The 16,941-nt window shown below is 37.9% G+C and overlaps 1 protein-coding gene across 3 annotated transcripts in view; it reads right to left on the bottom strand.

Annotated features, from left to right (window-relative positions):
• Nucleotides 1-16,941, bottom strand: part of LOC134531237 (equilibrative nucleoside transporter 1) — a 296,916-nt gene that overhangs the window by 203,360 nt on the left and 76,615 nt on the right. For all 3 annotated transcript variants that reach the window (XM_063366923.1, XM_063366924.1, XM_063366922.1), the window contains one exon: nt 5,933-6,098. In XM_063366923.1, the coding sequence (XP_063222993.1) occupies nt 5,933-6,098 (166 nt within the window). The remainder of the gene's footprint in view (nt 1-5,932; nt 6,099-16,941) is intronic.

The raw sequence follows: 16,941 nt of genomic DNA, 5'->3' as shown, positions 1-16,941 counted from the left end.
GTCGAGTATGAAGCCATCATTACTGACTGTCCAGTATCCTGTTTCTCCATCTAAAAAAACAGCCTGACTAGCCAAGCGTCCAGTAACCATACTTTCGGCCCATTCGTTCAAGCATCAGCCGGCATGCCCATCTGTCTAGTATACTTCCTAACAACCGTCGAATATACAACCTGCATGACAAGTATCTTACCCCCTCCTTTAGTAGACAGCCTGCCTACCCGCCCGTCCAGTATACATACTTTCTACAAATTCGTCTACTATACAGCCTGCATGACCGCCAGTCCAAATTCTTGATCCCTCGTTCGGTAAACAGTCTGCCTACCAACCTGTAAAGTATCCATACTTCCTGCCTAATAGTAGATTATACAGCCTGAATGACTGCCTGAGATATTTCCATCCCTGCATACCTCTCATCCAGCCTGCATTACAACCAGTCAAATATCCTGCCACACTGTCAAGTAGATAGCCTGTCTACTGTTACATTCACTCTCTCTTGATGACTTGTGTAACTGGTGGATATTTTGGTTTCAAAAGGCTGAACAAAAAAAAAAAAGGCGCGATTTCGTCTAGATATAAGTACCTCTATGTTTATTTAACTCTTAATTACTTTCACATGAAAATTATAACATTTGATAAATTGATTGACAAATATATTTAAATTACTAAATTATATTAAAATGTATTTAAAATTACCTTATCTAAATAATGGGCTGGCTCTAATTAGAAAACTACCATTAAGTTTCATTGGACATAGTTAAAACAGAATCAGAAACAATAAAAAGGTTGGACTGAGCAATCCCAGTGTTGGCACTTAGAGTGATTAAAGTCCCGAAATAAAAATTTCTGGTGTTCCGATCTTTTCAAATTGTGATTTAATGTTTATACAGAAGACATAAAAAAGGCTGGAGGACTGGAGGTTTGACGTTCGCTGGCCGAAGTTGAGCTGTTAACATGGCGTCAGGGCGCCTTAGTGGTCCAGGACTCGAGGGTGGTGTTGTTAGGTCCGCATCCGGCCCTTGGACCCTGTCTGCGAACAAGTCTGGATAAAACATGTTCAGAACTGGTTCACAGACAGTTAGCAAAATAGGCAGAAAATGGCGACTAAAAATGATGATGGTCGGGAAATAAGGTTTGTCAAAACTCACCATACAGGAAGATGGCTTCCAGCGTCAGCCAGGGTGCGAAGCTCGCGAACACGCGGTTGTCGCGGACGTTTCCATAATTTAAATAATGAGAAAATATTAATTATAATAATAATAATTAATAGTATTATTAACAAAGCATGACTATTTCTATGAGATACGCAGACTGACTAATTACTAATTACTAAACCGTTGTAGGGATTACATGTTTGAGCAACGACCGGAGTGAAGTCTTGATGAGCGGCTCGCCGACGATGCGGTGTGGTCCGTCTGCTCTCGCGGCGCGAAGTAGTTTCGGGGCGGCAGCGACTCGTAATTAAAAAGACGAAGTCAATCAAAAGAAAGGGGAGAGACTTCAGCTTCCAGACTGAAAGGTTTCGAAGATTTCTGAGAGGCTGGTCGAGAAATACTGACTTCGATATCTCGAAGTTGGTGGTACTGGCCGATGTCAGCGCGACCTACTGAGGGGTGTCCGAAACAAGAAAAGGTCGACTTGCACGAGGCGACTGCTAAAGCATTGAGCTTATGGAGAGGACTAGTGCAGTGCTCTGGTGGCTTGAAAATGAACTACGGGGCACTCTTTGTTGCGTGAGGTGTCAGAGGGCAGGCGTTTAGCACGCATTCAAACACCCAAGGAAAATAACTCGCAAATCTGTCACGAGAGGGCAGAGGCGGTATCTTCACAGGCCAATGGCGTGACCTCGAGGCAGGCCGGGGTTAGTGACCGGCCAGTGAAGGGCATGAGAAAAGTGCTGCTGCCAGAGTGAAACTCTCTCGGCAGGGGCCCGGGTCATGCCGGGGAGGTGTTCAAGACGACCCGCGGGTGTGCCTGACTGGCTCTCAGAACCTAGCTGCTCTAGTAGCTTGCAGGACATAGCACTTCTTGTCACGGTTCTGAGGAGAATTACAACAGAGGGCGTGCACCAAGGCAGGAATAAGACGAGAGCACTGTCTAACTTGCACTAAGTCGGCAAAATCATATTTAGTGCTGAGAAAGATTGGGGAGACTGGCCTGACAAATATTAAACGGGAGTGTATAGGAGGCGGAAAAAACTTAAGGTTTATTGCAGCTAAAAGACTGGTAAATTATTTTTCGAAAATTCAACTTTAGAATTGTGCCAAAAAAACTAATTGGCGGCACACTACCAGCCTGTCCAGTATCCATTCTTCCTACCTATTCAACGAGTATTCAGCCTGCATGACTGCCTAAGTAGTATTTGTATCGCCGTCCAGTATATAACCTACCTATCTGACAGTCCATTATCTGGACTTGCTGACCACTCGTCGAGTATACGGCCTGCATGACCACCCATCCAGTATCTTGCCATCCTGTCTATGGAGACAGCCAACTTACCAGCCTGTCCAGTATACAGCCTTCCAGCCCACTCGCCGAGTATACAGCCTGAATAACCATATATTAAGTATCTTGTCACCCCGTCTAGTATGCAGCCTACCTATCTGCCGTCCAGTAAATAGTCCTTCCGCCTAGTCGACACACTGCCTACCCGCACGAAAAATATCCATACTTCATGCTCACTCGTCAAGTATATAGCCAGCATGACCGCCTGACCAGTATCTAGTTCCCTCCCCCCCCACCCCTCGGCTAATAATCAGCCTGTCTTCCTGCCTGTCCTGTTTCCATTCTTACTGTCTACTCATCGAGTATACAGTCTGCAATACCGCCTGTAAAGTATTTAGCTTGCCTACTCACCCATCTAGTATCCAGACTTCCTGCCCACTCGTCGAATATACAGCCTGCATGGCCCGTCCAGCATCTTGTCACTCCGTCTAGTAGTGTCAGCCTGCCTAACAGCCTGTCCAAACCAGTCAGTAGTCAATGCCTAAACGTGAGTGATCAGTTTTGTTTTAATTGAAGTGTTTTGGCAAGATTTGTCGAAGGAAGTCATCAAAATCATGTTGATAAGAGGTATTATGCATTGGAGAGTAAGTACGTGTACGACCTTATTTGTCTATATATCCACCACCATTAAATTAGATAAATATTTTTGAGAAAAATAACCCTGAAGTGTCAGTTAATGTGTATGCACTAAATGAGGATAATAAGGTGTGTCCGATTAAGGTAACAAAACAAGAAAGAAAAAAATAATTTTGATTTGTTGCTTGTAAGAAATGAAAGTAATGCTGCACACTACTTTTACATCAAAAACCTTTTCAGACTTGTGAGACCTCATGTGTGTAAGACGCACTTTAAGTATTTCGTTGATCAACCACAAAAATCGGAGATAACAGCTATACAATGTCTTAAACTGCACAAAATGAAATGGGAAAATAAATGTTGAAAAGAAAATGTTTAGGTAATCTAATTAACAAATGAATTGTTTGTGCTTTTTCGTACTAGTGTAGAATTTGTGTAATATTTTTTTGTTTATAGTTTTGTGGTGTTTTAGTTCTTGAACCTGTCACTTTTATGATATTTTTAATTAAATAATTTTTTTTTTGCATTTATCAAGTTTCGAACCAAAGAAATCCATCAAATCAATCAGTATATTAATAAATAATTTGTTTATGAATTATGGCTTTTATTTCCGGATTTCTAAATAAATTATTTTGAATTTCCAAGATGGCAGCCATATCGACTACGGAAGGCTGGTAGATGCACTTAAGCCGCTTTAAGGACTTTCCACCATATTCATTAAGTAAATATTTTTTGACCAAAATAATTTTTTGCATTGATCAAGTATCGAACCAAGGATGGATATCAATCAAATGAATCAATTAATTGCTGATTTGTTATGAATTTTGGAATTTTTCCCGAATTTATAGCTTTAAAATGATGGATTTTCAAGATGACATCCAATATCGCGGACATCCTAGAAATAAATTATTACTGCACTCTAACGGACAAAAATTAAACTAACATGGTGGTAGCATATCTAGCAGGCAAAAAAAAAATGGTGTCCTCTAGCAGATGAAAACAAGGTGGCAGACATGATGTCATACTAGCTGGCGATATATCTTGGCATTGGTGGTGGGAGGTCAGTCCGCCATTGGATTTTGTGTAGGAAGGATCCATCACCATTTTTCCTCTCACAGTCCATGATGTATGTGCATATTTTATTCAAATTTTATTAAAATTCGATAAGTTAAATTTTTTTATCAATTTTCAATATTTTCCCATTAAAATCTGATAATAATTACATGATTTCAATATGGTGGATGTGATATAATTTCAAAATGGCGGAATGTTTTTATTTGAATTTGTAATAATTTTTTTATAAATTTTAACTTTTTTTTATTTTCTAGCATAAAATTATGGATTTTCAATATGGCAGCCATAATGAAAATTGCAATGATGACATCATAATTCAAAATGGTGGAAAATTCTAGAAAACAAAATGGAAGAAATTCAAATGGTAAAGCTTTAGAAAAAAATGGCAGAAAACAAAATGGAGAAATCCATGATGGCAGATTCAAGATGGCCACTGGGGTCAAGGTCAAAGTCATCCAAGATAACCACAGTGACATCACAATCGAATATGGCGGGCATCGGCTCCGGGTCCACAGCCCGAAGCCTAGGCTCAGATGCCCATTTATAATACTAACAAGCATCAACCTCGTGAATCCATTTACAAAGTTATTTTAACAAGTATGATTATTACTAGATGTACTTAAACAAACAATTATTTATTAATAAATTTTTCTACTGTTTGAACATTTATCTCCTAATAAATTATCATGGTGTAATGAATTTTAATATTTTTTCTTCAAACGTATTATTATCATTTTATTATAAAAAATTCTTCTTCTAAAATGACCTGTATAAGAACATTTTTTGATCAAGTACCTTTTTAATTTAATAATTCCTAGAGTTATTTCTACTTTCCTGCTACAATGAATCCAGCAGCTGCTAAGAGTGAGCACTGTCTGGAAGCGAGGCCACATCGACAGCGATGCCGCCTCTCGCCTGTCACCTTGCCTCCATACCGAATACACACAACTGGCACTCTTTCTATTCTTTGGCAATGCACCTTTATGGGTTATCAAACATTTTATATCATTATTAAGTGTTATACCACCTCCTACAACTATTAAAATATTGGGTACCTTACTACAGTTTTGATACCTACAAACAAAATTGTAAAAAAGGAATTTGGCTCTCTAATAATTAAAGAATCAATATATTTGATCGCTAAAAATAACAAAGTACAAGCCTAATAAAAAATGTTTAGAATTTAATTTGCAACAGCAGAAATCACACTAACTTTTCTTTTATTTAAATAAATATAAAAAAGTAAACATTTTGATTGCTGTACAAGTCTCGAGTTACAAATAAAGAGTTTTTAAGTAAATATCATTAATTTTTATTTTTATCCATTATTATTATTATTATTACCATCACTAAGTCAATATTCTTTGATGGCACGTCATAGCCACATTTTCTTCATAAAAATTGGCAGGTTCACCAATAAAGGTTTACCATCCCTGCCCTATAAAACAGTTGCCAGTGATTTGATATAACATTTTTAATAAAAACTGAAGCTGGTAATGTTTGTTAATGATTACCTTATTAAGTACATTATACTTACCACCATATCAGTTATCAAGAATCACACAGCATAATAATAATGGAAGGAATATTGACCTTAACTAATAATATTAATATTTTTTCTGCAGATAAAATAATTATTTGCTTATAATATTATTTTCTGATATCATTACAAACATTATGAAACACACTAATATTTGTGCTATTTAAGAAGAAGGCTTAGTAATATGATTACATACTGCATCATGTTGCTGTACAAACATCATCGTACACAGGTGCTCACCTGTCAGAGGGCGGGTTCATCTCCAGGTCAGCTCGCTCCATGGTGACAGCCTTGAAGTTGAGCTCGTCGCTAGGCAGGTTGTTCTCCTCCCAGGCCGGGGTCAGCCTCACGGGCTGTGTCGCTGCTGTCCGCTCGAACAGGGGCTGCTTCTCGCAGCACTCCGCGCCTGCACCACGCACACGCACACTGCTCGTGGTGTCGCCAGGCTCAGCGCAACCAGCAGTGGCTTCCAACCAAGGCATTCCCACTTTCAGTTATGACAAACCCAAACTGTCATATTTCTAACGTCTGTGAAACCAGACAATTCCTACCACTGCACATTTATTGCTGCTCATCCCACCCGCAGCTAAGACTCACCCGTAAGACACCAACCAAAAAGAGACCACAGAGGTGTGGCTACTTCCCAGAATTCCCAAGAACAAGGCTTGGTTTAAGCTGTTAGCCCATAACACTGCTAGCAAAAAGCCAGAGTCAATATGTACATGCTCTAGGCTTTCAATAGGATGATTGAGACCCCTGCAGGCACTCAATCACGATTTAAAGTATTTATTTCAGCACAATCAACCATGTTTGTTATATCTGTGATTCAATCATACCTAGTAAAATGAAAACTTTAAAAAAAAAAAATAATAATAATAATAATTTGCAATGTAATGTTGGGTACAATCACACTTACTAATGGCAATTCCCCCCCCCCCCCCACAAACACACACACACACACACAAGATTCAGTGCTGAACCCGGACCCGGGACCCGGCCACGATGAAACCTGGACCATAGGCCTACGAGCCACCTATACACACGACTAAATCTGAACCCACAAACCTGGTCGAGATGAATCAATAACCTCTGGCCTACCATAAACCTACAGCCCTATCCCAATACGAGAGACAGTTTTGAAATAAGGACCTAACCAAGAAGAAACATTGACCACTGGCCTATCAGCCATCTTTAGCACTGTCCTAAAAAAAACTCAAGACCTGTACGCCAAGACCGAAATGGAATAAATAATGAACTTCTGGCCTACCAGATATGTCTATCCCCTATCCTAATACAGACTTGGTTCTAAACCTAAGACAAAGATGGGATGAAAATTTACCTCTGGCTTACCAGAACCCTGTACCAACATCCCAACATGAAACTCAGATCTAAACACAGGACCTGGCCATAATGAAACATGACCAAAACACCAGAATCAGAAATAAAACAACGACCTGGTAGGATGAAAAATGGACCAAAGACCATTACACCAGAATAAGATCTAAACCCCGTACCTGGCCGGGAAGAAACATGGACCACTGGCCTTCCACTCACCTCTAGACTGTATAAACACCAGATCAGATCCAAAACTATGACCTGGCCAGGACGTAAAATAAATATCAGGCCTACCAGCATCAGATTTAAACCCAGGACATGGCTACGATAAAAAAATGGACGACAGACATACCAGCCACCTCTAGCCCATTCTCAACACCAGAATCAGATCTAAACTCAGGATATGGCCAGGATGAAACATGACCCACTGGCCTACTAGCCACTTCTAGCCCTGTATCAACGCCAGCATCAGACCTAAACCCATGACCTGACCAGAATGAACCATAAGCCCACTGGCCTACCAGGCACCTTTAGTTCCATTTCAACCCCAGCATCAGATCAAAACTTAGGACCTAGCCACAATAAAATATAAACCCACTGGCCTACCAGCCACCTCTAGCATTGTCTCAACACCAGCATCATCAAAACTGAGGACCTGGTAAGAATGAAACATAAACCCACTGGCCTATCAGCCACCTCTAGCTCTGTCTAAATACCAGCATCAAATCTAAACCCATAACCTGGCCGGAATGAAACACGGACCACTGGTCTACCAGCCACCTCTAGTCCCTTCTCAAATACAGCATTAGATCTAAATCTTGGGCCTGGCCAGGAGGAAACTTGACCCACTGGCCTACCAGCCCATTCTAGGTCCAACACGAGACTTAAACCCAGGGACTAGAATGATACATGGTCGTCAGTTATACCAGTCTCTTCCAACCCGCAACTTAAACATCAGACTGTAACTTACAGAAACAAGACAAACATAACCATAACTTCAAGGCAATGTCTGCCAGTTATTCATGAACGTCAACCAAGCAGGTTGATGGTATCATGAAATGTCAGACTCGCGGAGAGACATTAAGAGTGTGTCCTAGTTCGTCCATCCAGATGCATGGATTAAGAGAGAACTTTCAGATTCCTTTAGTTTTAAGGGAAGATTTTTTTTTTACTTTGTAAATGGATTAGACTAAAATTAAAAATTAATAAATAAGTGAACATATTATTGACATTGGTGACTGCATTTACTTTAACAAAATGTATAATTTTCCTTTTACTAAATATAGTTTAGTTATTCAGTTCATTATTATGGTTCAAAAAATAGTATTTCACCTTGCACCCTAATATTTTTGCCTTGATGGTATTACACTGATCCATGGCAGATTATCAACCTGTTTTGGAGGAGTGTATACATGACATATTTTCACTGCATAGTGCAACAGTCCTCTTTTACAGGGTTTGTTCGAAAAGTAATAGGACTGAGTCGATTTAAAAAAATTTATTGAGCCAATCGTTACAATTCTTTAAAAACTTTCAACGTAGGCTCCTTCTGCGTCGATGCAGCGCTGCCACAGCGATTTCCAAGCATAGAAGGCGTCACGGAAGGCCTTCTCCGGAATAGCCTTGAGAGCCGCGGTGCAAGTGCTTGGATCCCCTCTGTCGTCTCAAAACGCTCGCCTTTCATCGGCCTTTTCAAGCGAGGAAACAAAAAGAAGTCCGGGGGGGCCACATCTGGGCTGTAGGCCGGCTACGGAAGTGTTGGGATGCCGGCCTTGGTCAGGTAGCTGTTCACAAGAAAGGCGGTGTGAGCCGGGGTGTTGTCATGATGCAACTTCCAGTCGGCTGCGATGTCTAGTCGGACCCGATTGACCCTTCGTTTGAGTCTCTTGAGCACTTCCACGTAAAACTTGGCGTTGACGGTTTGTCCAGGAGGAACAAATTCATGGTGGACGATGCCTTTGTGCCAGAAATTAGGTATTTCGTCACCTTTTTTAATTTTTCTATAATTTTAAAAAAAATTTTGGACATCTTATTTTTTATTTTATCTGGTTGTTAAGGGGGTGATTTACTCTTTGTTAGGCCGGTGTACGCCACGTGTTTAAACTTTGTGCCAGTGGACCGAAGCCCCCTTTCTCAGGGGGCCTATCTGATATTTTTGCTGTCTAATGTGGACGTGGGCAGCCCGGTTGAAATTTCTCTAGCCTGCAGTCACGTCCCGAGTTTGTAATATTATTTCTCTTCATGACCAAAATTGCATAGAGCAGCTTCTGGGCTGCAAGCTGCTACTTCTGAGAGGCCTGCTGAGAATAGCAAGTCTCGTCACGAATGGGTCTCCAGTGGACCTGCGTTCCCACCTTAGTGGCGTTTACTGCCCACCCTCCCCTCTCTCTTCACCCCACCTTAGTTCTGAGAAATCAAGCCAGGAGCAGTGACCTGATGTGAACTTAGCCAAGACCATGGCCCAATTCAAGGACTTTCTCCCTGGTCCTACAGAGACGTCCACGACATCTAGCGGAGGAAAAAGTAACCGCGGGCCTGGTCGCCAGCGTGCAGAGCACACCCTCATGACACCTGGTGGCAAGTCAGCTCACCGCCTCAGTTAGTTCCCCTTTACGCCGCTAGAAAGAAGCGCCGCGGCACCATAAGGCCCTATGCTTTCTTCTCGCGGTCTGTAGAAGTCGATTGTTTGTTGCCTTCTGTTCTGGCCGGTAGAGAGCACGCATGTCGTGTTCTTGTCACGCCCGCCTCGGGCACCTCCGCATGTTTTCGGCATAGAACCAAACCTTCCCCCTCTTTCTCCCTAAGGGCCGTCCGCCCGATTTAATAAGAAGCCTTGTCCGCCATCGCCGGCACTCAGTACTCTGACCTCGGCTACTGACCACGTCTTCTCGGCATCCTCTGCGCTAAGAGGCTTTTCGCGGGATCGGCAATTTCGGTTGCATAAAAGATGTAGTCAGTTGCTTAAGGGATGTGATCCCATTTGTACAGTAGCCAGGCAGATGTAGTTTTTAGAAAAAGTCATGTGTAGTTAAATTTTTTATTATTTTTAATTCCTTAAAATTTGGTTTCCTTCGCGCATCCGCTAATTCTCGGTGCGCGTCATCCTGATGTCGGTGCGAGACCCTTTGTGAGTCCCGAAATCTACACCCTGTTTGGTGAGTAATCTGGCCTTTTTTTTTTTTTTCCAAATTCCCGTTTGTTGGCCTTTCGCGCCAACTGTGTATGACTGTCTGGAAGCAGGTCTAATTCGTTTTGAATTTGACTCGTGTTTCAGACAGGGTCCAAATTTCTGGGGAGAGAAATTGCTCCCCGCATGATCTTCGTGACCTCCAGCTGATTTCCCCCTTTAGAAGAGTTTTCCTCTCGGTCCGACGTCATCCTGGAAATACCCGGGTGATATGAGCTATATATATTTTCTGCTTGCATAGAAGGAACTAAATTCATTAACAAGATACCAGCGAGCAGTGCTTTAAGAACGTAATCCTCAAGAACATGTAAAATCAAGGAAACTAATAATATATGCAACCATTGGGAGAATAAAATTTTGGTGCAATACTAGTTTTGTTAATGTAATCATTTGTTTGTTAAGGTGTAATATGTATTGTTTTAAAAAATGTCGGGGCGCCCCCGTAACTTTGTTAATTACTACGATCTTTATTATCATGTCGAAATAATGTTAAAACAAAACCTCTTAATAATAAACCAGGAAAACCTATAGACCAAATTATTTATATAGTGTATTTATTTATCATTCCTTCTTCTACATAACGATCCACGAACTCCCAAGTTACTAGTGTGCAGGGAGTGTAAATTTTGTCTTGTTCACCGCCTCGTATCCCCTCTGGTAATTAACTTTAATTTTCTTAATATTTTGCCCAGCAGTTTCCAAGGTGTTTTTAATTAATTTAAAATAATATAGTTTTTGGGCACGAGGGGCGTTACCCCTTGATGTCAAAAAAGACAATGAGCATCGTTTTCACTTTGAATTTGCTCATTCTTCCCTTTTTTTGGATGAGGAGACGCCGGCGTGTGCCACTCAGAAGATTGCCTCTTTGTCTCGGGATCATACTCAAAGATCCATGACTCGTCACCTGTGATTACGTTATTCAAAAATTGGGGGTCTCTTTCACACATGTTCAAATTTTCTTGGCATACTTCCACTCGCCGCAATTTCTGGTCGGCAGTGAGCACTTTTGGGACCATCTTCACGCACACCTTGAGCATGTTCAAATGCTCCGTCACAATGTCATGAACCACAGATCTTGGTAAATTTAACATCTGGGCTATTAAACGAATACTCAGTCGACGGTCTGAGTTCAAAACTTTGCGCACACGAGTCACACTGTCGGGGTTTGTCGAAGTCGAAGGTCTTCCAGCACGATCTTCATCGGCGACCTCTTCCCGGCCCTCCGAAAAGGCCTTGTGCCACCGAAACACACCACTTCTTGCTAAAGCATCATCTGGGTAAGCCTGCTTGATCATATTAAACGTCTCTGTCGCAGATTTACCGAGTTTCACACAGAATTTAATCGCGTACCTCTGCTCTAACGAACGCTGCATTTTCGGCTTGCACCACTCACAGAAACACGTCGCGCGGAAAAGTCTGTCCTGACTCTCCAGCTGCTCGGAGACAACTGACCAGCCGCTCATTCGTTAGCTAGGAACCCCCTCTACCGAATCCAGTTGGTGCGCGCACGCTCCGAAGTACAGTCGCGGCGGAAGAAAATCAGTCCTATTAGTTTCCGGACAAACCCTGTATGTTCATTTTGACTAAAATCTTAACACTATTTCTGTAGCATTCTTTAACAGGAGCACATTTATGGATTAAAATAATGTTTCATTTTTCAAAAATGTATTCATGGCCATAACAAGGTAAAACTAATAGCTGTTTGATTTTTTACATATTTTATCTATCATCAGTAGCAATATCTCCATATTTGTGACTTTTCACTCAACGAAGTCTATATACTAAATAAATGAATAATCGAAAATGAAAAAAAAATTTTGTCATAATTTTTTTAATATTATTTTTGTTAATTCTGGTGCCAGTCAAACAGTAGATACCAAAACTGACTGACAATGTAATTAAATACAAAAAAAACCTACTAATAACACATTACAGCACACACACATATATAGTTTATTTATAGTAGGAAAATAACATTTTAGGTAGTTACGTACATAATTATTTTAATAAATATGATGGAGCTTTTGTATTATTATTACAATGTAGTTTTATATCAAATTCTTGACCAGGAGATTTTTACTAAAAATTGAAAAAAAAAAAAGCTTTGCAATTTCATTTGTTAGTTAAACAGAATAAATGTGAACATGACAAAACAGATGAGGTTTTAATTCCTGTTGCTGTAAATATTTGAATACAATATACTTTCTCAACATAACATTTGTGAATAAATAATGAATCTAATAGTGCCTTCCAACTATAATGATCGTAAGATGGTGATGAAATTTTGAGAATTTTTAAAAGCTTTATAACTACTGAGGATTTCAGTTAAATATATTCTCATTTTTGGGGACCAGTCCTTGTTACAGAATTCCATTTAACAGATCCATATTCTAATCTGGAATGGACAAGAGAATATTACACAGCTTTTAAATGGCTTCAGGTGTAGATAAGGAGATCATATTTGTTGCTGTAGAAATTAAATTATCTAGATGAAGACAGAATCTTTAAAATAGTTGGTTCTCCCAATTATATCATTTTTAATTTTATAATTGTAGAATATGGATGTAATTTTTCTAGAAAAAGAAATCTGTACAGTTTTATTATAATTTAGAATAATTAATTTACATTTACCATACACCAATTTAAAGTAGCAAGACATGTCTTAAAAGTTTACAATCTTTTCAACAAAGTATTTTTCATGTGATCTTTAAATCGTCTGCAAATAAAAAGTTTACAATTTTTCACAATAACCACATTACCAATGGAAATCACAAGTAATAATGGCCAATGGGTAATTCCCCAAGCAGAACTGCAAATGAAGCATTGAAAGGTTAAGAAAAGGATCCATCTATGCAACTTCTTAAAATCCTGTTCATAAATACCTCTCTAATCACCTAATATATGTGAGACTTAATAATTCAACAATTTCTTGAGCAGCAAAGCATGATTCACTGTATTGAAAGCCTTTGATCGGTCCTAGTAGTAAGAATCTACTTGACCTCTATAAATTATTTCACCATAAATGGGATTTAGAAAGGTTTAATGGATTAGTCACAGCTGTTCTTTCTTTAAAGAACTTATGTTGACTGTCCAAAAAAATTTTTTTTTTAAATTAAACACAAGTTTCCTTTAGATTAATTTTTCAAATACTTTTAAGAACCAGTGCAACAAGTATATTACCCTATAGTTTGATGCAAATAATTTGCTACCATTTTTCATTAATGGGAATAACTATTGCAGATTTCCAGGGGAAAAAATGGGGGGGGGGGGGGGGATATTATCACTTGTGTTTCAAAGATGAGTTCACAGTGGTGCAAAGGCTCAAGTACACCCTTTAGAATGAAATTCAATGTACAATAAATCACAGTTGATAGTGATGATTTGAGTTTTTTAAACCACACAAAACAAAAGACATAGGTTGGATCATTAGTTGCTGAGGTAGAGACCTCGTAAACTTAATTTTATTTGTTGTTGAGGTTAGATGTTTTCAGAACTGTTTCCAAAGAGAGTTGCAATGTTCCCTCAATATGTCAAGATGTTGCCATTGTTGTTAAGTGTCATGTTCTATTTATAGCTCTTTCTTATGTCTGAAATACCAGCCACATTTTTTTGGGTTCAGAAGCCAATTTACTCTCTCTCAATTTATGAGAGTTTGGCATACTTCCGTACAGTTGAAAAGCATTCAAATATGTTTGTAATTTTGTTTTCGTGAATAATTTATGATTGTTAGCTTCTTTAAAATAAGTATTAATTATTTTGAGAGGTACATATTAAGAATGTTTTGTGGGTGGTTTCTTGCTTTATTGTATGAACTGGTTAAAGGTCTTTGTATTCTGATAAATAGTTTATCATTTCATAAAACATCATGAAGTGGTAAAAATCAGACTAAGTAGTCATATTTTTTTTATTTTTTGGGGTAGGGTTACATAGTCACCCTTGTAAAACTGGTAATACTTAGGTACAAATTTTGATGTAAGGTTTTTAACAAATTAAACTTTAACGATAGTGTTCATATATAAGTTTATCTTCTTTTCCAAGAATCAAAGAGGCTTTGGTAACATTACAGGTATCAATGTTTGATAAGACATCATAATAGTAAGTTATTGTTTGGGCATGCATGTCATGACAGTCAATATCAGATAGGTTGAAATAATTTAATAATAAGTGTTTAATGGGAAGTTATTTATTAGTTTATATTGTAAAAATGTTACATATTCTTGAATTAAATGGCAGGGAATTGAAGTGGGATGTATAGGTTCGAATAAAAGTTTTAATGTGTGATTATGATTTAATTATAACCCAAATTGCTTTAGTTGTGGGAAAATCATATTCAAGTGTTTATAGTGTGTCTGGGTGTTGAATTTTTTTAACTGCAGTAAGTAACCCAACGCTTCTGTATAAACCAGTTTCTACAGGGTCTCTGTCTGTTCTACACACTGAAATTATCAAGTACTATATATTTATACTCAAATCCTTAAACCACATTTGTTGGATATATTATTGATGCACTAGAATTGCATAGATGTAAAAGAATTCTTTTGACTTGGTGAGTAGACCTCAAAAATTTTAGTAATAAATCATAATCAATGATGGTAAAAAAACATATATTAAGATATATGTAGTATCTCTAAAACTTTACCAATGGACTACAACACCATGTGGTTAATTAATGATTTTAATCAAGATTAATTAATAAACATACTTAATGGTTGAACTTAAAGGTTAGTAAAGCACTTAAATAGCTAATGCAACTTTCTTAATTTTAACAGCAAAGTTCCAGCAATTAGGCATATCAGTAGACTTAAAAACTGACCAATGTATCACTGCAAGAGATGTCAAATTATGCTAAATAATTATAATTGTTTGACTTTATCTATAATTGTCATGGAAATATGAAGAAACACTTACATGATAATTGTAACCTATTTAAAAAAAAAATAATCATAACATAGAATTTTGATTGAATCACAGAATATGTACACTACAGTTTTCATCCATGGAGGTATTAGTCTTTGTCCATGTTTTAATCATGGAGTAAGAATCCTGAAGGTAAGTGGGCAAACAACCTCCATAGTTTTAATTTTGCTAAATTATGTCCTGTTCCTTTCTTTTACTCTTAATTCTAACCATCCCTACAATTTGAATTCCCAAAAAATTGACTTTGATTTTTTTTTCTTTGAACAGGAGGTTTTTTGCCTTTGGGGTAAGGGGGTTAAATCATTATGGATACCTGACAATTCAATAAACCGAACAGTTCCAAAGATAATAGAAGTTAGCTGCTCACAACTTTGGTAGCACTGATCTTAGGTTTAAAAAAACTACTGGAAAGACTATGAGCTCGTCCATAGGCTCCAGTGATGCAGAAATACGAGAATTGTTAAGCTACATTAAAAATACCTTTAAAATAGTGTGGAGGTTTGGTTAGGTTAGGTTAGCTAAAATAAAAATACTGTGTAATAGTGTGAATGGTTGGTTAGGTCAGGTAGCTACATTATAAATAGTATAAAATAATAAGGGCAAATGGTTATATTAGGTTAGTTACAGTTTAAATTGATAATTTCTAATGAACCATTAAAATTATTTTACAGTATTTTTAATGTAACTAACCTAAGTTAAAATAATACCATATTTTTTAAAATATTTTATATAGCTAACATAACCTAACCAACTATTCTCACTATATCACAAATTTGTAATATTTACATCTAACCCAACCAATAGTTAACTGATAAACTACTAAAATTTTGAAATCACTATTTTTTTAAAAGTAGCATTCTGTTATAATTACCAATACTTTAACCAATATGTACACATAAAACTTGTAACTAACTACAGCACTTATACTATAATTGGAATTTAAAATTCATATCTTCGACGTGTTCAATTTTAGATAAATATACAGATTAAAAAACACCTGAGGAGAAAACAAAACCGGGCATTCAAGAACACGGCCTAGCATAAATATAATGTTTCCCACATTTACGGGCAAGGTGAAGTAAAGTGATATGATCTAAGTATAGTGGTGTTTCCAATACACTGACAAATCTTTTTTTGTCTGTGCACATGTCCCATTGGAGCTACTGCAATCAATATTGGTGCTAATCTATCAGGGGTTTAAAAGGTAGTTTGATAATATGAAATGATAAAATTCTAAATACTGTGTAATATGGTAAGCCAAATAACAGTAAAAGAACAAAAGTGAATTAAATTAAGTTTACCATTCCATTTAAAACTTGGCAGAATTTAACATATTCATGCAAACAAAGAAATTTTGACAAAGGTTACTGCACAAAGTAAGGTAGGCAGGGATAAATTAGTAGTCAAATTACATTTTTTACAGTAACTGATCTTGAGAAAATGCTTTTTTTTTTTGTAGCCCTTGGCTTAAACAGATGAGCAAAATTTACTTAAAATAAAGGCATAATATTTAAATGATGGTTTTATTTTGTATTTGCTCACTAAATTATAAAAACTCTTCTAAAAAAATTAAACACAATGAGTAGTATATATTGGCCGGTCCTGAAACAGGCTTCAGGCTGTGGTGCCTGTGGTGCCGACCGCCATATTGGATTGTGACGTCACGGCGGCCATCTTGGACTCAAAAATTCCTCAAAATTTCTCAAAATTGACTCATAATGACTCAAAAATCAGAAACACTTGGAGAAAACCATCAATATATTAACAAGAATAATCAGGAGCACACGGAGAAATCCACCATAATATTAAC

This window comes from Bacillus rossius, chromosome 3 (genome assembly GCF_032445375.1).
Source record: "Bacillus rossius redtenbacheri isolate Brsri chromosome 3, Brsri_v3, whole genome shotgun sequence".
Taxonomy (NCBI): Eukaryota; Metazoa; Arthropoda; class Insecta; order Phasmatodea; family Bacillidae; genus Bacillus; species Bacillus rossius.
The sequence above is the reverse complement of the archived record's forward strand: the minus strand, read 5'-3'. Positions and strand labels throughout refer to the sequence as shown.